Below are 18608 nucleotides of genomic sequence, written 5' to 3'. Positions count from 1 at the left end.
AATGAGCAATTAGACAAGGAAAACCAATACGACAAAGATTTGACGGTCTAATAAAATAGCGTGGTCAACGACCAATAAGTGAACAGTGGGAACGAAGGGGGAACATTGAGGGACCAAAGGGGAACCCCCTGATCTCTTCAGTTTTCCTTCACAATCAACAATAACTGGAACTTTAAAAAATGTTTTCAGATTGGACTGATTTCTGAGTTTTTGTTTAAGCACCTTAATAAACTCAGTATCTTTGGTTTTCTTATCTGGGTGAACCCTTTCAATGTGATCTTTCATCTTTAAAGTCTTCATGGGACCGTTACTGAAAACCTTTTGAAATAGTGAGACACATAGGCATTTCAAAACTTTCAAGCACAAGCGAAAGCAGCTTTGAAACTTAATTTTAAATATTCTTGCGAACTGTCTGCACTTCTTCTTTGCATCAGCGTTCGCCAATATGCTAAGCAGAAATGCACAGAAATAAAGCACAGCCCGCTTGCTGTAAAGCGCTGCAACAATTACGTGCGTCCGTTGTCACGCGGACGTACAACCCAAGCAGCTGTGCACACCTTACCATTTAGCTTTCAACTAAAATCAGCTTTACCAAATCATCTGATGTGGTGAAAGATGGGAAAAATATGTGACAAAGGCCTATGCAGCACATTTATCAAACTCATAGAACAAAGTCGCATTTTGTCTAAATCGCGGAAACAAGCGTCAAATGACCAGTAAAAAAAGGCGGTGAAAATTTAGCCTATAATCGAAAATTCCCTTAGCAACTCGCACTTTGTCCCCAGAAAATTAATTTCTTGTGGTGTTCACTGATAGTCCAGAAAAGTATAAATTATTGTGGGAGAAATAGTTCTCCATGAAGTAAATTTCTCAGATAAGATTCTGAAGTTCATGTTCAATCCTGCTGTTCATCGACCCCCATTGGACACCTAAGCCTCTGTCCACCACTTAGATAGTCCAATCGAACCCAAGGGGACGATATCGACCACACTGGCTACCACTGATGTACAATTAAAAGCGAAGAGAATACACCGAGCACACTGATTATACTAAGATCAAATCAATGAGATAAATTTAATTTTGATATGTTTTATAAAGTTTTATCATTCCGAGAAATGTTTTTTATAAATATATTACTTGCTGTGAATTTTATACTCTTTAATTAATACTATTTACCTTAGAAAGTTATCCTATTGATCTACATGCCATCACATCACAATTAATTTATATCAAATCCATTTCTCACAACTCAGCAAAAATAACACAAAATATTGGAAGAAAAGCAGTGGTTTTTATTTTCCTTCATTCAACAACAACAATAATAATGAACGCACAACAATAATAATTGAATAATATTAACCAACCGACAATAATGGAAAAAAAAAGAACACAGTGCAATATATTGCATAGCTACTACTTGAAATGCTGCATTACCGTATAGATAAAGTTGCATTATATATAAAGCGTAGTTAATAAACGTTGGACAGCGGCTGATTAGTTTCATCGGACAGACGAACGCTAAAGTTTGACTAATCTGAGCACAAATCTGTCAGAAATAGCAAAAGTGGATAAATTGCTCTATCAATAAGTGTCAGCTCAGTAGTAACGCTGCATGTCTACTTGACTGCTTGAGTGCCATGTTATCCAATGCCACACACAAGGTTAAAGCTGTTGAATCGCAAACCATACACTGCTTTTAGCATCTGCTGCACAATATGCTGTGATTCAGATTTGCCTGCTTACAGCACTGTACGTCTCTTCGCGTTTCAGCGTGAGATTCCTGTGTATCAACTGCTGAGGGTTTCCTGCCGCGTTCCTTTTTTGTCATCTGCTGAACCTTTCACATCCCTCCAGTCAGCTTTTATCACAGGAAGTGACAGAAGTCTCAATTCTGTTTTCGCAGACGTACATGGAGATACATTTTTTGATGTCCAGATGTAATTCCATCAACAATCATTCAAATCAGACTCAATCCTCCATCAACTGGGATTAATCAGCCCTGTTTCCAGTTTGTTCTTAAGCAACAGCAATAATCGGCGCTCTGAAAACTATATCGTACTTTCTTCAATTTCTGTCGCCTTTGCGTACCCCATGAAAGAGGAGGTATCACACATGGACGTATGGTGCAAATTCTGGTGCCACTGTCAAAGATAGGGTGCTTGACTACTGCTTAAACTCATGGATGTGCTGCTGACAATGGGTGAAGCTTCATTTATTCACTGAGAGATGGTATTATGACTACAGATAGCTTGTTCTGGTGGTCTGGGTGAACAGGCACTGAAGGTACGCATACTTCATATCTCACGTCATCAGAAGCCTGTTCATAATGAAACTTCTTCAACGCTTCTCAGTTTTTTCCAGAGAAGTCTTCTTCTGAGGCAATCTAGAACGGCTCTACTTCCCAGAATTTTTTCATCGTTTCTTCTGCAGGAGTTTCTGCTGAATCCTTCAGATCCCCAGTTCAACTCTTATTTCTATTATACAGCCACTGGTTCACCGGCATGCCCTTGCTGCACATAAAGGCCCATGTGCTTGAAGTAATGAATCTGATGAAGACACTGAGTATAGATTGTTGTGCCAGAAGAAGGTACGCCAGCGTTAGGCATGTCATGTGCCATGAGTTCATAGGGTCCATTTCAGCTTGTTTGTGTTTCTCGCATATTTCTTGTGTTTGAAGAAGTTGTGATGGGTTAACGACTTCGCTGATAGCTCAGAGCATTGTGCATTTCCATGTGTCTCGTCACTCGCTGCGCCCTGATCTTTCACAGCCATTGGAATGCATGCCATGCTTCCAATCTTCTGCAAGGGTAAACTGCCCGGCAATACTTTCTCGACGGTTTCATGAGTATAGCTGTTATCAGGTGAAATGAAGACTAAGGTTCTTTTATCAGCTTTGAAGTCATTCGACAAATCAACAGTTACCTTCTCGTCCGCCTGAATCATTTCATCACAGTTGATCAATCATATAAAAGGTTTCAGGAGATGGTATGCGTTGAACGGGATTATAATTTCAGAAGCTAAAGCTAACACTACTGAGGATTCTTGTCAGCTCTGTCAGCGCATCGACGATTCTTCTCTGGTACTTGTAATGAGCATGTAGACCTGAGTTTTTAAGTAGTACACGCAGCAACTTTCTAAACTGATGACAAATGACTTCAGCCGCTTGATCCAATTCTTTTCAATGTTTCTCTGTTGCCAGTTCATAATCAACGTTGCTTCTAGAAGGGCGAGTGATGATTCACAGCGCCTCACAACTCAGGCAGCTGCACAAGTTAGTTATCTTGGCTGAGTTGGCAATCCTGGGTGTTGATGCTCACACTAAATGAGCTGAAAATGATCAACACAGTGTAAAGTCACCATTGAAATTTGGTATCTTCTATCTCGATCTCTTTGCGCTATCTCGATGATATTATAGCAATCAAAAGCCAGGCAGAGAGTATAGTGTTTATTAGTAACTACGAACAAGCACTGTCGACGATACGTCAGCGCAAACTTTCCAAACCAACAACAACATCACGCTCGATGCACACAACGCACAACCGTAATCCTTTTTTGATCTTCAAGTATATATCAATTTACGGTAGCTTCAACTTTCTTCCACTTCCGTCTGGACAAATACTGTTGTTAACTTAGTCCGTGTCAGCTACAAGCCTGAGATCAGTTTTTCCGGCTCAAAGATCAAAATTGCGCCAATAGTCACGCAACGTGATCCCCAAGTATAGAGCACTGTACTTCTCTTGCCTTCAGAAGTTCTCCAGACTACCTACTCGCAATTACGCAAATAGGTGCACTATCAAGCGTCAATCAACAAAACACAGAAGAATAAACACATGTGTAAACATCAAAAATGCGTGTAGGCGACAGAAACGGGGTCTGTATTCAACGTAATGAACCTGAGTGTCATTAATAATAGGGTAGATACGGAAGTGACGTAATAGAAGATTTTGGCGTTGTTGCTTGATATATAGTGCCGTGGCTTGCCGTTTTTAGAAGTTTGTCTTTTGTGAATTTTACTTTCTTTGGTGCGATATTCATTGTTTCCTTGTCTGATTATCCCCGGCTCAGTGTTATTCCTTTTGAGTAAACTGTTTCGACTCTTAATCGAGTTTTTGAATAACAGTTGTCGTCTTATAAGTCAGATTGTCTAAAGCATTGGACACTCCCGGCCTTACAATAACAACCCAGAAATACAGTCCACTTGCGTCAGAGACGAGTGACTTGCTGTTGCGCTCGTTATAATGCGAATACTGTCGTCGACGATAGCGAACCTGCGAGTCAGGTTTGAATACAGTAGTGTACAGAGGTGAGGTATGTTGTGTGTGTGCTTTTCCGGTGTTGTGAGTTGCCGTTATTTGGCGATTGTCTTTGTCATAGACGACCACGATCAGAGACAAAGTTAAGTGAGAAAAAGAGGGAAAGAGAGCGATAGCGTGCGTCAGTATCGTATCCGGATCAATGATGATGGAATGATACAAATTCAAATATCAAGTATACTGTATGTCAGGGCATTCAGGTGCATGCTGTACTGTGGCCTCCATAGTCTTAGGTGTGGATTTGATGGTGTGTGTGTTCCATTGGGTCATTCTTCGTCTTATTATCTCTGGCTCAGCGTTATTCGTTTGTGAATAAACTGTGCCGACTCTTGATCAAGTTTTGATTAACAGCTATTGTGACGCAAATCTGACTGTCTAACGCATTAGACTTTCCCGCCTTGCAATACCGCACCTAAATACAGTCCATTAATATCACGAACGAGTGACCTACAATTTCGCTCGTTATGACATGGATTACTTAACGCAAGAAACAAATAGAGGTGCAAGAACCTCATTGAAAGACCGTAACATAACTGACTAACCACAAAACATGAACTCACATAACATGAAAACCACTCTAATACACCAATGAGGATAATCAAGGTGTAATAAGCCTCTCTCCCGGGCGGGCTCATTCATCGCTTCAACAGGGTTGCTGCCACAGTCATCACGAATGACGACGCGCCGGTGTTGAACTGCGGGTTCATCTCTGCGTCCGTATCGTCCGTCCGTATCTGAACTCGTTAGCACGTTAAATTATAATATAAATTAAATTAAAGTATAAAATAAAATATATAAAAAATTAAAGCACCAGCGACAGGCGTTCGCTGGAGTAGTATCGAGGAGCTTTAATGTGCATCATGCCAGAGCCGATTTAACGCCGCCTTCAAGGTGATGGTTATGTATTATATTTTATTCGTTGCTTTTTTTCATTTTTCATTGCTTCTATTTGCTATTATTGATGATTCATATTTGTTTATTTTACTTATTGTTGTTGTCATCTGTTATTTTCTGTTGCTCATTATTAATCCTATTCTCTGTTATTTACTGTTGATATTGTTGTTGTTGAACGTTGAAAAATAAAAAATTATTTTGCTTTATTTGTTGATATACTGCTTATCTCACTTGATTAAACTTCACTTAGTTACCATAATAATGAACTAAAAAGACTGATGAGAACTCTTTTTGTTTGAGCCTGACCATCCACATCTGCTACCGTAACCGTCGATTGGCAGTGGTGGTGACGTAATGAGCACGTGCGAAGGTGAGAGAGAACGCGAGCGAAAACCTGATCTTGTGTGTGTTGTGTTGGCGTGTAACTGTTTTGTGCGATTCTTCTGAATAAATCTTAGTTTCTGTGTGCTGTTGTTCCTGAATTGTCGCTAGCGCTCCTAAGCCTGAGAAGAGCCAGGACTCTGTTAGTGAAACTCAACTGCCACGTACAGTTGAATTGAGCATATTTTTGGGGCCATGAGTCAGGACTGCGGGAATCTGAGAACTTTGAATCCTCTTTCACGAGATGAAAATCAAAACAATTAAGAGGCGTCAACAGAGTGAACAGCAGCGTCTGCGGGAGACCATTCTGCAAGTCCTGGATCAGCTCGAGACAGACTCCTCAGAGGTAGCCATCAAGAATGCCCTGCGTGCACTGGTTGCGCAGTATACGGAAGCGCACTGACCTCAGGTAGCACTAGAAGACGCACTCCCAGATGGATAGGTTATTGATGGTGCACTCCAGGAATGGCGCAAGTTAACACGCACGACACGCATCAGTGTCGACACTTTCTTGAAAGAGCCATCCGTGAAACCTGCGTTGACCGAAGAGTTGGTGCCACAGTCGCAGCTGGGGAAGCTGCAGCATGTGCAACTGCTGAAGTTCGACGGTGACATCCTGCAGTTTAAGTTGTTCTGGGATCAATTCGAAGTGAGCGTTGATCGACAGGAGGACCTTGTTGCCATCACCAAGATTCTTCATTTGTGGTCATGTCTGTCCGGCGCCGTGTTGAAGGCCATTGAAGGAATAACGGTCTGCGCGGAAAATTACCCTGAGGTCGTTCGGACGTTCCACAATCGATTCCATCGAGTGCCTGAAGTAGTGGAGAGCCACGGGTAAAGGTAGTCAGCTTAAAGGAGTGCTCAGAAAACGGAGCAGTCGATCTGCAGAGGCTCCATGATGACTTGAACCGCCACTTTCTGGAATTGAGAGCTCTGGGAAATGAAGTGGACGTAAACGCTAGCGGCTTCCACGCTCTCCTCTTGATAATCAAGAGAAAGCTGGCGCCAGACACGTTGGAAGCCTGCAGATCATTCGCGCAAGACTTGACAAATGAGCAAATTACCTGAGCGGCGTTCCTCTCTTTCTGTTCAACCAGACTAGAATCAAACGCTCGGCTAGGAAAATGACTGCTCGAAAACCACAGCGGAAGTCTGAGAAGGGAGAGCAATTCATGACGGCAACCATCCAAGTGGATCCGGTCGGAAACTGTGCGGAGTGCTGTGGACTCCATCCAGTTGAGAGTTGTCCGCGATTCGTCAACCTCTGTGCCAGAACGATGACAGAGTGTCCGGGAACATGGCCTGTGTTTTGGGTGTTGGCAAAAAGGACACCATAGAAGGAGTTGTCAGCAAACTTCTAATCGATGAGGTCAGCATCCTCTGCTAGCCTCAGAGAACTCCCACCGTCGTCTGAATCGCAGACGAGTCCCGCAGACAGCACCATCAAGAAATGAAAGATCAGCAGCGCAATCGGATGCAGCTGATAAAGAGAAGATCCCAACAGACGCACCCCCTCCCTGAGGGTTCTGAACCAGAGTATCAGTTTCAAGGCAGTTTCAAAACTAGCTACTGCCAATCGAATGATCTTGTGTCGACGCAGCAATGTCTACTTAACAAGCTTCCGTGCATTTCATATAAGGGTCATGAAAATATGATACAGTTTTATTGTCAGGAATGCACTGCTCTTAAGCAGAAGCTGATTGGGGAAATGAAATGAAACTTCCGTAGACAGTTGCTGCTGAGATGAGATCGTTTTCAAACATTTTATGTGCTACCATCTATGATTTTTGAAGTTTACATCATGTAACAATGTGCCAGTTCTGTATGTGGAAAACATACTGGTAATCTTCTAAGAAGTGCAGCTTGTGAGTGCTATCCGGTGTATATACTTGGTCTCACTACTGTTCGTTTCAAATCAGCCCCAATACGCCGTGATTCTTTACAGCGCTGTAGGTCTGCGCTTACTTCAGTGTGGGATTTCAGGTTGACAGGTGCTTCCTCTCATCCAGCAGCACTTGTATGATGTCGTGCCATAAAGATTTATTCATTGATCCGATGAGGCACTCCATGTAGCTCTCTCTGAAATATGCTGGCAGTAGTTTTCACTCCACACAATGCCTTCTTGATGTGGCTAAACTCCACACGTTTTGCTTTTTCTCGTAATTACATTGAGGCGGCCTTCCCTGCCTGGCCATTAACCGACTGGTTGCTTGAAGCAGTCTTTCAGTCATCTGCTGCAGAACCATTTCTAGGTGAGCATTCTGGTTCGCCACAAACCTATCTTTCATTCCAATTCAGGCAAACAGCGCACCTGCCTTTAAATAATCTGCGGCTAGACCAATCTGATCTCTTTTTTGGGGGCGCCACTTTGCTCTGAATCTGCCTCACCGAAGTGCAGCGTCACATCCCACAGCAACAAATTGCTGATGCATTTGGCTTCATTCTTCCCGGATTCAGTACCGTAAACTTGCTTCGGCGAAAGTTTGATATGTTAGCTTCGCTACAACAACGAAACAGTTTGAAGAGAGGATGGTCACATCTGTCACGGATGACACCAACAGAAAAAAGCGTTATCAATACGTGTCACTTCAGTAAGGTGGCTGCATTTCATACTGACGGTGAAATGTCTCAGTCTCTAGGAATACAGTATTATAATATACAGGTTCAAATATTGCAGTATCCTTGCTGTTCCGTCAGGAATACTGCTTTAATCCACTTTTGCTTGTTTCTGTTTAAGTTTGAGTATCCTAATTTGATTTCCGTATACAGGTTACTTTTATTACTTATTCAGTAGCAATTCTATAAAAAATGAAGTAAACTGGTGCTACAGTGCACTAGAGCCTTTGTAGCAGACGCAGACCGACAACTGACAACTGCTGTGCTTCTCTAGATAACGAAGATGAGGAAAAAGAACAAAACTACCGTAAGCAGACCAGTACTTGAAGATCAGGAAGGAGTACGGTGGAGCGTGACTATTATGAGTAGCGCTGGAGCCATAGTTCGTTGTTTGCGATATACGGTGGTGGTCGTTGTTGTTGTTGCGAATAAATATTGTATTCTTGTTCTGTGCTTTGAGTGCGAGAAGGTTACTAACAAAGCGTGAATTAGGGAAAAGGGGCGGCAGGGCCAGTAGTAACCAGACGGACGATACAGACGCGGAGATGAACCCGCAGGTCAACCCTGGCGCGTCGTCATTCAGTGATGACTGTGGCAGGAGTGGCTCGTTACAATCATGGCCTGTCTGGAAAATGATGCTATCGGCGTACCGAGCTGACTACTATCGCCCGCCCCCTGCTTTTCGTCCGGAGATGGATTCCGTCGAATGGCTGGAGAGGCTGGAAGACTTCCTCTGCCTCAGCAGGGTTTCGCCTTCTGACCGCGGCATGGCTGCTCGCTATCTTCTAAGCGATTCAGTCCGCCGCGAGCTCTACCCGGCAGGACAAATAAGACAGGATTCCTTCGAAGAGTTCAGGAAGAGATTGCTGGACGCGTATGGCCGTAAAAGTCGACAGGGCAGCTGATCGAACGGCTCCACACCCTACACCAACGCGAGGACCAAATCATCGAACAATACGCCCAGGAGGTGGCGGAAATTGGACGCAGAACCGGCGTAACAGAACGCGATCTCGTGGCGCGTTTCGCCGGGGGAATAACCTCAAAAGAGGCGTATCTGGCGATCCGGCTGCAGGAACCGGCGACCCTTACTGAAGCTCAGACACTGGTCAGTAAAGTCATGCGGGCTGAAGAAGATTTCCACCAGAGGCAGCAGACGCGCACCGGTAATCCTAAGCCGGAGAAAACCGAAGCGACCCCGACCATGGAAGACCTGATACGTGAGGTGAAGAAGATTTTTTTGAAGTTGGAAAAACAGGAGTCGACGGTCGCACGACCCGCCGCGAGAAGAGGCGGCTGTTTCAATTGCGGTGGTTTGGGTCACCTCCGACGCGACTGCCCACACGAAAGACGCCTAACCCAACGACCGCCGACGGGCGCACAGAGCGGAAGACCTGGAAACCGCAGGGCGTTGTCTATGGCCGGACTGCAAACGGGCGACACGCCATGTGTAAAGGGTAAGCTGAGTGGGACAAGGGTTTCCTTACTGCTAGACTCCTTACTCCTTACGCTGTGACGCGCGTCGATGCCCAACCCATCCCGCAAATAGACGATACGCTGGATGCGTTGGCAGGGGCCAAGTGGTTCAGCACGCTCGATTTGGCGTCTGTCTACTGGCAAGTAGAAGTCGCTGAAAGAGACCGGGAGAAAACGGCGTTTTCTACACCCCTGGGACTCTTCCAGTTCCGCGTCATGCCGTTCAGATTCTGCAACGCCCCGGCGACGTTTCAGCGTTTGATGGAGAAAGCGCTGAGGGGGCTGACGTGGAAAACGTGCCTCGTCTATCTCGACGATATTATCGTCTTCGGGAAGACAGACGAGGAGCACCTGGAACGGTTGGAAGGGGTGCTGTCCCGCCTGCAGTCCGTAGGACTGAAGATCAAGCCGAAGAAGTGCCAACTGATGCGACAGAGCGTACACTACCAGGGCCACATTGTGACGCAGCATGGGATTGGTACCGATCCAGAGTAGACGGTGGCGGTCCAGGAGTGGCCCACGCCTCGATGCGTGAGAGAAGTCCGGCAGTTCCTGGGACTAGCATCCTATTACGGCGGTTTGTCCGGAATTTCGCCGGCGTGGCAAATCCGTTTCACGCCCTGACAAAGAAAGGTGAGAAGTGGCGCTGGGGTCCGAAGGAGGAATAAGCGTTCGCTCGCCTGAAGGATGCGCTGGTGAGTCCCTCGATTCTGTGCCACCCAGACTTCGACCGCACTTTCCTGGTGGATGTGGATGCCAGCGAATTCGCCATCGGGGCAGTGTTGTCGCAGCAAGGAGAGCAGGACCCACCGCGGGTGGTCGCGTACGCCAGCCGCTAGCTCTCACGGGCGGAGCGGAGTTACTGCGCGACGCGGAGAGAGATGCTGGCCCTAGTCTGGGCTACTCACCACTTCCGGCCATACTTGTATGGTAGGAAGTTCACAGCCCGGGCGGATCACAACTCCCTGAAGTGGTTGCGGAACTTTCCAGAGCCTGAGGGACAGGTTGCCCGCTGGCTGGAAAAATTGGCCGAGTTCGACTTTGAGGTGGTCCATCGTCCCGGGAAGAAACACCAAAACGCAGATGCGCTGTCCCGTCGTGCTTGCAGACAGTTCGGGTCCGGTGATGACTCATCGGATGTCCACGTGGCGGCTATGGCGTTAGACTCAGCCAGCCTCGTCGAATGCTGACAGAAGGAAGACGCCGAGTGCATGCAGGTACAGGAGTTGGTCGAGAAGGAGACATGGCCACAACTGGCTTCAGAGGGCAGTCTCCGGATGAAGAGTCTATGGAGCCAGCGCGGCAGGATAGTCCTGCAGGAGGGGACTGTATGTCGCACGTGGGAGATCCCCGACACAGGAGACTCCAGGTTGTTGCCGGTCATTCCGAGGCGGAACATCCCAGAAATCCTGAAGACCATCCACAACCAACCAACGGGGGGCCATTTAGGCGTGGCAAAAACCCTGGTGAAAGTGCGCCAGCGTTACTACTGGCCCCAGCAGAGGGAGGACGTAGAAGATTGGTGTCGAGCGTGTCAGACGTGTGCCGCTCATGAGATCCCAACTCAGAAATTGCAAGCCCCATGCAGCTGCAGCCGGTGAGCCACCCTTTCCAACGAGTGGCTATGGACCTTGTGGGACCCTAGGAGGAGACTCAGAATGGTAATCGCTACATCCTAGTGGTGTGCGACTACTTCTCCAAGTGGCCGGAGGCGTTCCCCCTGCCCAACGCTGAGGCGCGCACGGTGGCAACGGCTCTAGTGAACGGCGTTTTCTGCCGCTACGGTGCGCCGGAGACACTGCACTCCGACCAAGGCCGGATCTTCGAGTCGGAGCTGGTGAAGGAGGTGTGCCAGCTGTTTGGCGTGACGAAAACCCGGGCCACCGCTTACCACCCGCAGTCAGACGGCTTGGTAGAACGGATGAACCGCACGCTGCTGGACATGCTAGCGAAGGCGTCCATCGACCATCCGGAAGATTGGGATGTCTACCTCGACCGGGCACTGCTGGCTTATCGGACTAGTGTTCACTGCACAGCCGTAGCCACTCCCAGTCGCGTTCTGTTCGGCAGAGAGCTCCGGCTGCCAGTGGACCTGATGTACGGAGTGCCGACGGATGCACAAGTGAGGTCCGCAGGAGAATACGTGCAGCACCTGCGCAGAGATTTGGAGCGGGTGTACGAGGTGGTCCGAAAGAAAGCCGGCCAGGAACAACGACGCCAAAAGGCTTGGAAAGACCGGAAAGCCTACGGACCTGTCTACGACCCTGGCGATCAGATGTGGAAGCACCTCCCCACAAAGACCAAACTTGGGGCGTACTCGGACGGTCCGTACCAAGTCCAGAGGAAGCTGGATTGGAAAACGTACCGGGTGGAGAAGATGGGAGGTGGAAGGGAAGGGTTGGTGGTACACTTCGACCGACTCAAGCCGTACCACGACACTAGTCAAGGAGAAGGAGCCCAGGGGAGACAACGGGAGAGGAGAAAGACGCGGCGACCAGCCTGGCTCGAAGATTTCGTACAGACGCAGAAGGTGAGCACGAAACGTGATCGTCATGAGGGGGAGAGTGGTGCAGCGGACACGGAGCGAGCTAATGAGATTTTTCCTGCAGAAAATGAAGAGGAAGAAAACTGAAGCTACCGTATGAAGAATAAGACATGAAGATCAGAGGCGGAGTACGGTAGTGGTTGTTTACATCAGTGTTGGCAAGTTTCTAGAGGTGTGTTCGTGGTTACATCGTCGTCGATCCTTGCTTCTGATTGCTTAATAAAGTATATACACATTGTTTATTGTTTTATTGTCGCAATGCCATCAGGAAAGCGCAAGATCGAAAGCAAGGGAAATGCGCCGGTCAATACCAGCCCATCGCCAAATAGCGATGGATGCGCCAATAATCTGGTGGAAGATGCGGACGAGCCTGCTCGAGACAGCGGCCCGTTACAGCAAGAGAAGTACAGTACTCTATACTTGAGGATCACGTTGCGTGACTATTGGCGCAATTTCGATCTCTGAGCCAGAAAGACTTTCCTTAGGCTTGTAACGGACACGGACTGAGCTAACAACAATATGTGTCTAGACAACAAAGTGGAAGAAAGTTGAAGCTACCGTAAATTGATATATACTTGAAGATCAAAGGATGATTACGGTAGTGCGTTGTGTGCATCAAGCGTGTTGTTGTTGTTGGTTTGGAAAGCTTGCGCTGACGTATCGTCGACGGTCCTTGTTCATAGTTGCTAATAAACACTATACTCTCTGCCTGTCTTTTGATGGTTATAATATCATCGAGATAGCGCAAAGAGATCGAGATAGAAGATAGCAAATTTCAATGGTGACTTTACACAGTGTTGATCATTTTCTGCTCATTTAGTGTGAGCATCAAACCCAGGATTGCCATCTCAGCCAAGATAACCAACTTGTGCAGCTGCCTGAGCTGTCAGGCGCAGGGAATTATCACTCGCCCTTCTAGCAGCAACGCTGATTATGAACTGGCAACAGAGAAACATCGAAAAGAATTGGATCAAGCGGCTGAGGCCACTTGTCATCAGTTTAGAAGGTTGCTGCGTGTACTACCTAAAAACTCAGGTCTACATGCTCATTACAAGTACCAGAGAAGAATCATCGATGCGCTGACAGAGCTGACAAGAATCCTCAGTAGTGTTAGCTTTAGCTTCTGAAATTATAATTTCGTTCAGCGCATACCATCTCCTGAAACCTTTTATATGATTGATCAACTGTGATGAAATGATTCAGGCGGACGAGAAGGTAACTGTTGATTTGTCGAATGACTTCAAAGGTGATAAAAGAACCTTAGTCTTCATTTCACCTGATAACAGATATACTCATGAAACCGTCGAGAAAGTATTGCCGGGTAGTTTACCCTGGCAGAAGATTGGAAGCATGGCATGCATTCCAATGGCTGTAAAAGATCAGGGCGCAGCGAGTGACGACACACATGGAAATGCACAATGCTCTGAGCTATCAGCGAAGTCGTTGACCCACCACAACTTTTTCAAACACAAGAATATATGCGAGAAACTCAAGCAAGCTGAAATGGACCCTATGAACTCATGGCACATGACATGCCTAACGCAGGCGTACCTTCTTCTGGCACAACAATCCATACTCAGTGTCTTCATCAGATTCATTACTTCAAGCACATGGGCCTTTATGTGCAGGAAGGGCATGCCGGTGAACCAGTGGCTGTATAATAAAAATAAGAGTTGAAGTGAATTCAGGCAGGTCAACTCATTGCCATATGCTTAACTGGGGATCTGAAGGATTCAGCAGAAAATCCTGCAGAAGAAACGATGAAAAAATTCTGAGAAGTAGAGCCGTTTCAGATTGCCTCAGAAGAAGACTTCTCTGTAAAAAACTGAGAAGCGTTGAAGAAGTTTCATTATGAACAGGCTTCTGATGACGTGAGATATGAAGTATGCGTACCTTCAGTGCCTGATCACCCAGACCACCAGAACAAGCTACCTGTAGTCAGAATACCATCTCTCAGTGAATAAATGAAGCTTCACCCATTGTCAGCAACACATGCATGAGTATAAGAAATGGTCAGACACTCTATCTTTGACAATGGCACCAGAATTTGCACAACACGTCCATGTGTGATACCTCACGTGTTGTAGCATTTGCAGTTGGAAACGTAAAAGTGCATGTTCTTCTTTCAGCATGAAAAATTTTTCATAAATGAAATCTTCCCTGAATCTGCGTACAAGTTTCAGTTTTCTCGTTGAATTACCATTGCGAAGGCGACGTTTGCTATATTTCTCCATCAGATGAATTTTGAAGCTTAGACACACCCACACGCACGGCAGTTCAATTTAGCGTAGCTAGGATTTATTTTCTTCACAGAAAGAAATTTCCAAAAAATTCAAAAGTCTTTATAAGCACCAAGCAACATGGCATACTGTATTATAAAAAGTTGTGCTTGAACTTTTGTCAACGCAATTTTAACCAGTGTTAACAAAGGATAGAAAAAATGCTATTGACAGGTTTATTTAGTGTCAGAGTTCGTCGATCTTTGACTTTTCAAAAAAAAGAAATTAAATAAAGACAGACAACACTTGCATACAAGAAGAGAAATTTCAAGGTTGCACTGAAGATCATGCCGCGACATACGCGTTCATTTTTATTCTTCTTCATATTTTCAAGATGACTTATTATTTTATAAATTACTCCAAAAAATGAACTAATAATAACATAGCGTCATTCAAATATTGTTAATTTTCTTACTTTTTAAACATCGTTTGACAATATTACATATAATTGTTTTTTAAAAATACAATCATAAAAATATCCCAATGGATCATTAGAATCAATATTTAATTCCATGATTAGCTTGCTTTTAAAAATTCAAAATAACTGAACATACTATAATAAATTAAAAATTAACAGTAGAAACAAAATAAAGAAACGCAGGTGCAAAAAGAAAATTATTAATCTCTTTTTATTACAGTTTGACAAACATTACAAATACAAATGTCGAATGAAATTATGTTGCAAAATCATCAATCGCTAGGATAGCATTTCTTCTCATGCGGAAACTTAGTTTATGTATTGTTCACAATTTGAAAAGAGAACAATATACCTGCATGTATAGTCATAGAACCGCTGAAATGAACCAGAACAAAAATGATTCAAATACAAATTCATTCAACATTCACATATGCCCTTAGAGCATTATTCTGTTAGCAGTAGATCTGTGTACGGTATCTCCGCTTGTAAGCAATTCAGCTTTCTCGACATCCGCAGAATTATGTGCGAAACTGGGCATTTCGTCTTTTTTGATGAATTCATTTTATCATTGTTGTGGCTTTGAATATCCTGTGGAGTACTATGAGCATGGAAAACGTCTTGCGGTATGCATCAGCCAACAATTCAACGCTCGCACTCGCCATCTCTCAATATAGGAAGGTTAACGATGAATTATTAGCGTTATCGAAAAGCGCGCGAAAGAAGCACAGAAGGACAGAGAAAGCTTTCTTGCAGCTTTCATTACAGGAACTAACTGACATCTCCATCTTGTTTATGCGGGCGGACTTGGATATACATTGTTCTGATGTTCGCTTGCGAGTTCACTCAAAATTAGCGGAAATGGATGAGTATCTTCTATCTGTGGGTTGATGTAAGGAAGGTCTGGCCGTCGGGGGGTCCGAGATACGCACACCTGATCACCATCATACGGATATCCTTTCTCAAAATTCAACAACGCTTCTACAACTTTCTGCAAACGAGTCGTCTTCTTTGCAAGGCTGAATCGCAGAAACGCAATTTCGTGCATCGTGCAAATTGCCGCCGTTGTGTACGCTGCGTCTCAGATGACCAGAATGTAAACGACAAAACTGTTCGCCATCGAGTTTGGCGAAATCTGTCTGTATTCAGGCTAAAAGTCAAATCATTTTCATTCTGATAGGTCGTTGGTTTCAGCTACTTTCATTGATCTCTGATTGACTGAGAGACGTTTATTAAATGTTTAGAAGCTCGACACACATTGACCGAATCGAACCCCACAGCTTCGTTTCCTGCATCCTGGTACCATATCAAAAACTTTACATAGACTTCATGATTTTTAATTTATCTTCAATTTGTAGCGGTAGCTTGAGGAACATTCTTCATCAAGGTTCATACAAAATATATCTCATTCTTGGACAGAAAGAGAACCGACCAGCGAAGATGACTCATGAAAGCCCTGATTTTGGCTTCGCCTGCTTTGCCATTCTTGTTTGAATTTTCATGTCTTCCGTAAATCAGTGGAATCACTCTAAAAAAGAATTGAATTATTTTCATTTCATTTTCCAGGAATTTACTGTCGTGAAATGAAAAGAGAAAAACATTTAACAAAAAAACTGAAATTTTTACAGCCGATTTACAAAAAATCAAATCACATTAAAATTATGTTAAACTATTTTACATTTATATTATAAGAAAGAATCCATAAAAGTTTTAAACAAGTTGGCCACAAACACAAAGTAGAGAAACTCTCTAGTAAAGCTATTCAAAACAACAACAACAAGACAAATAACAATAATAAACTGCTGAAAATAAGAAAACAACTTACACAATAGTTGAACATTTCAGAAACCTTTGACATATGGAGTGCTCTTCAAAAACACAAAAAAATCACAGATGAAAGCTTTTTACGCTTACACAACTTTTCTTTGGTAACATTTTTTGTTCGCTTAGTCCACGAGATTTCTGTGGTATTAGCATTCGTGAAATATGTATTCATTGCATGCCAGTATAACCGTAACAGTACAAAACCTAAATAATACACATCGTAGGAAAAACCAGCTACATAATGCTGCACATAAGTACACGTACATACACATCTTTCTGATCTTCAAGATCGAGATAAAGTACTGTAAACAACTGTATTCAATTTATAAATGAATAAAAAAATTAAAATTAAACACAGGATATAAGTAAAATAATAAGCTTTCTTTCCAAGGAGCACTTAACACTGTTTAGTCTGCTTTTTAAGTGAACATTTTTGTTAGCAACAAAATTCCCGTCGCTTTCTCGCAAGAGAACTGCATATATTTCAGACTGTAGAACTGGATTGTGGCTAACCGAACGCACTCGTTTTGCGTTCACACCCAATCGCTTGTCTGCAAAACTAAGTCTAATAACTGTACTATTTACTCAGTGTTCTGAACTCATCTGCTAAAATTCCACAACAATTGGCTGTTTGCAGATAGGATGTACGGTGATTCATAAGTAATTTGCTTATGACTTGTATCCTTTTATTAGTGTATATTTGTAATTTCAGATGACGAGAACATCGGATATGAACTACCGTATACCGGCTGATACCTGAAGATCAGTAGTAGCTGGTGGTGACGTAACTAGTGTTGGTTTTTGCACCTCTGGAAAGCAGTTTGCTAATCTTCTCTCTCTGTGACATGGTTGTCACTGTCATTGTTCACGTCGTTCTTACTTTTTTGTAGTTTTATGTGCTATATTTACTTTTCCATAAACAGTTATTTTATATATTACGTATCATTGTTCACACGTAATGCGTAACGCGCTCATCTACATACGTGTGCTCTGAATTTAATAGAAAACCGCTGGAAGCAAAGGATGACAAATTACAAATGGGGTCCTGTCCCAGAACGAAATACTGCCACGTTAAGAGACGATGTGAACGACGACAAAGTACTGAAAACAGACCTGAAGGAGATGTTCATCCCGCTGAAATCAGAGATGTCATCTCCCGACTGGACGATCGTCTACCCATTGGAGGTGATAATAGTTCCCGATACCAACTGTGAAGAAACTGTCCACCGACTCTGACAGGGGACGGCTGTGAAGAAAGTTCGACTAAGCCCTCCCTGTCTGAAGATGTATTTCAGCAAAAGCATCCAGCCACGCTTGAAGCCAGATTAGAGAAACTGGAAGAATACTGTATGCGACCGGTGGGAAACCAGCCCACACGCGAACGTCTTCTGTCGTTGAGACTTCTGGATGGAAGCTCACGTAAGGCGGATGATCCATTAGCATTAGCGACCGAGGTAGTCATCGACGATACGCCGATTACGCAAGGTGGGATACGGGGATTCTCCATTTAATTTTTGCTCGATTCAGAGGCTGCTATTTGAACCATATCCAAAGATGTTTTGGGATAAGTTGGACATCAGTGATCAGGACGACGTAGGACTAACTTATTGATTACTTGTGACGATATGCAGGAAGGGAGGGACCTCAACGCGCGCGAAGCAGTTTCTGTCCTGGTGGTATTCGGTAGTTGAAAACACCAGCTACCATTCGTGGTCGCAGAATATCTCTCTTTTCTGGGAATTCTTGTTGTGAACTTCTTTATGTGGAAGAAAAGTCGCTGAATATGGTGAAACCTACCAAGATGGTTGTATGGGGGGAAATAGCTAGACGGCACGGACCTCATGGCGAGATGAGATGCAGAGTACCGT

The 18608-nt window shown here is 44.4% G+C and overlaps 7 protein-coding genes across 7 annotated transcripts; 5 read left to right on the top strand and 2 right to left on the bottom strand.

Annotated features, from left to right (window-relative positions):
- The first annotated feature begins 2540 nt into the window (after nt 1–2540).
- Tsp_04766 (hypothetical protein) lies at nt 2541–3722 on the top strand. The gene is made up of 6 exons (XM_003369303.1): nt 2541–2587; nt 2678–2836; nt 2980–3079; nt 3200–3271; nt 3430–3563; nt 3644–3722. The coding sequence occupies exons 1-6, from the start codon at nt 2541–2543 to the stop codon at nt 3720–3722; spliced, it is 591 nt and encodes a 196-aa protein (XP_003369351.1).
- A 2110-nt stretch (nt 3723–5832) lies between these two features.
- On the top strand, nt 5833–6426 carry Tsp_04765 (conserved hypothetical protein). Its single transcript, XM_003369302.1, has 2 exons — nt 5833–5934; nt 6052–6426. The coding sequence occupies exons 1-2, from the start codon at nt 5833–5835 to the stop codon at nt 6424–6426; spliced, it is 477 nt and encodes a 158-aa protein (XP_003369350.1).
- A 2410-nt stretch (nt 6427–8836) lies between these two features.
- Tsp_04764 (zinc knuckle protein) lies at nt 8837–10516 on the top strand. The gene is given in 4 exon segments (XM_003369301.1): nt 8837–9086; nt 9101–9658; nt 9885–10310; nt 10347–10516. The coding sequence occupies 4 exon segments, from the start codon at nt 8837–8839 to the stop codon at nt 10514–10516; spliced, it is 1404 nt and encodes a 467-aa protein (XP_003369349.1).
- Nucleotides 10517–10558: 42 nt separating this feature from the next.
- Tsp_04763 (putative integrase core domain protein) lies at nt 10559–12309 on the top strand. Its single transcript, XM_003369300.1, is given in 3 exon segments — nt 10559–10836; nt 10848–11217; nt 11335–12309. The coding sequence occupies 3 exon segments, from the start codon at nt 10559–10561 to the stop codon at nt 12307–12309; spliced, it is 1623 nt and encodes a 540-aa protein (XP_003369348.1).
- A 502-nt stretch (nt 12310–12811) lies between these two features.
- Tsp_04762 (hypothetical protein) lies at nt 12812–13997 on the top strand. The gene is made up of 4 exons (XM_003369299.1): nt 12812–12897; nt 13043–13331; nt 13426–13863; nt 13911–13997. Exons 1-4 carry the CDS (start codon nt 12812–12814, stop codon nt 13995–13997), a joined length of 900 nt encoding a protein of 299 aa, XP_003369347.1.
- A 1712-nt stretch (nt 13998–15709) lies between these two features.
- Tsp_04761 (conserved hypothetical protein) lies at nt 15710–16222 on the bottom strand. Its single transcript, XM_003369298.1, has 3 exons — nt 16180–16222; nt 16027–16055; nt 15710–15907 (listed from the first exon to the last, which is right to left on the bottom strand). The coding sequence occupies exons 1-3, from the start codon at nt 16220–16222 to the stop codon at nt 15710–15712; spliced, it is 270 nt and encodes an 89-aa protein (XP_003369346.1).
- Nucleotides 16223–17866: 1644 nt separating this feature from the next.
- Nucleotides 17867–18247, bottom strand: Tsp_04760 (hypothetical protein). The gene is made up of 2 exons (XM_003369297.1): nt 18076–18247; nt 17867–18018 (listed from the first exon to the last, which is right to left on the bottom strand). Exons 1-2 carry the CDS (start codon nt 18245–18247, stop codon nt 17867–17869), a joined length of 324 nt encoding a protein of 107 aa, XP_003369345.1.
- Between the last annotated feature and the right edge of the window lie 361 nt (nt 18248–18608).

This window comes from Trichinella spiralis (genome assembly GCF_000181795.1).
Source record: "Trichinella spiralis strain ISS 195 chromosome Unknown Scfld1557, whole genome shotgun sequence".
NCBI classification, from domain to species: Eukaryota; Metazoa; Nematoda; class Enoplea; order Trichinellida; family Trichinellidae; genus Trichinella; species Trichinella spiralis.
This window is presented reverse-complemented; position numbering and strand designations above follow the sequence as displayed.

What these genes read in the sequence shown, in the direction of transcription:
- Tsp_04766 (XM_003369303.1), top strand. Translation starts at nt 2,541, where the DNA reads ATGAATCTGATGAAGACACTGAGTATAGATTGTTGTGCCAGAAGAAG. An exon ending in CCGGCAATACTTTCTCGACG is followed by an intron (nt 2,837 to 2,979) that starts GTTTCATGAGTA and finishes AAAAGGTTTCAG; the next exon opens with GAGATGGTATGCGTTGAACG. An exon ending in CAACTCAGGCAGCTGCACAA is followed by an intron (nt 3,272 to 3,429) that starts GTTAGTTATCTT and finishes ATCAAAAGCCAG; the next exon opens with GCAGAGAGTATAGTGTTTAT.
- Tsp_04765 (XM_003369302.1), top strand. Translation starts at nt 5,833, where the DNA reads ATGAAAATCAAAACAATTAAGAGGCGTCAACAGAGTGAACAGCAGCGT. An exon ending in TCGAGACAGACTCCTCAGAG is followed by an intron (nt 5,935 to 6,051) that starts GTAGCCATCAAG and finishes GGTGCACTCCAG; the next exon opens with GAATGGCGCAAGTTAACACG.
- Tsp_04764 (XM_003369301.1), top strand. Translation starts at nt 8,837, where the DNA reads ATGATGCTATCGGCGTACCGAGCTGACTACTATCGCCCGCCCCCTGCT. An exon ending in CGACACGCCATGTGTAAAGG is followed by an intron (nt 9,659 to 9,884) that starts GTAAGCTGAGTG and finishes GGACTCTTCCAG; the next exon opens with TTCCGCGTCATGCCGTTCAG. An exon ending in TCACGCCCTGACAAAGAAAG is followed by an intron (nt 10,311 to 10,346) that starts GTGAGAAGTGGC and finishes AGGAGGAATAAG; the next exon opens with CGTTCGCTCGCCTGAAGGAT.
- Tsp_04763 (XM_003369300.1), top strand. Translation starts at nt 10,559, where the DNA reads ATGCTGGCCCTAGTCTGGGCTACTCACCACTTCCGGCCATACTTGTAT. An exon ending in TGGTGTCGAGCGTGTCAGAC is followed by an intron (nt 11,218 to 11,334) that starts GTGTGCCGCTCA and finishes GAGGAGACTCAG; the next exon opens with AATGGTAATCGCTACATCCT.
- Tsp_04762 (XM_003369299.1), top strand. Translation starts at nt 12,812, where the DNA reads ATGATTACGGTAGTGCGTTGTGTGCATCAAGCGTGTTGTTGTTGTTGG. An exon ending in ACGTATCGTCGACGGTCCTT is followed by an intron (nt 12,898 to 13,042) that starts GTTCATAGTTGC and finishes CTGCTCATTTAG; the next exon opens with TGTGAGCATCAAACCCAGGA. An exon ending in TGACAAGAATCCTCAGTAGT is followed by an intron (nt 13,332 to 13,425) that starts GTTAGCTTTAGC and finishes GAAATGATTCAG; the next exon opens with GCGGACGAGAAGGTAACTGT.
- Tsp_04761 (XM_003369298.1), bottom strand. Translation starts at nt 16,222, where the DNA reads ATGGTACCAGGATGCAGGAAACGAAGCTGTGGGGTTCGATTCG. An exon ending in AAGCTGTGGGGTTCGATTCG is followed by an intron (nt 16,056 to 16,179) that starts GTCAATGTGTGT and finishes GCCTGAATACAG; the next exon opens with ACAGATTTCGCCAAACTCGA. An exon ending in GCCAAACTCGATGGCGAACA is followed by an intron (nt 15,908 to 16,026) that starts GTTTTGTCGTTT and finishes ACTCGTTTGCAG; the next exon opens with AAAGTTGTAGAAGCGTTGTT.
- Tsp_04760 (XM_003369297.1), bottom strand. Translation starts at nt 18,247, where the DNA reads ATGGAGAATCCCCGTATCCCACCTTGCGTAATCGGCGTATCGTCGATG. An exon ending in TCGCATACAGTATTCTTCCA is followed by an intron (nt 18,019 to 18,075) that starts GTTTCTCTAATC and finishes ATACATCTTCAG; the next exon opens with ACAGGGAGGGCTTAGTCGAA.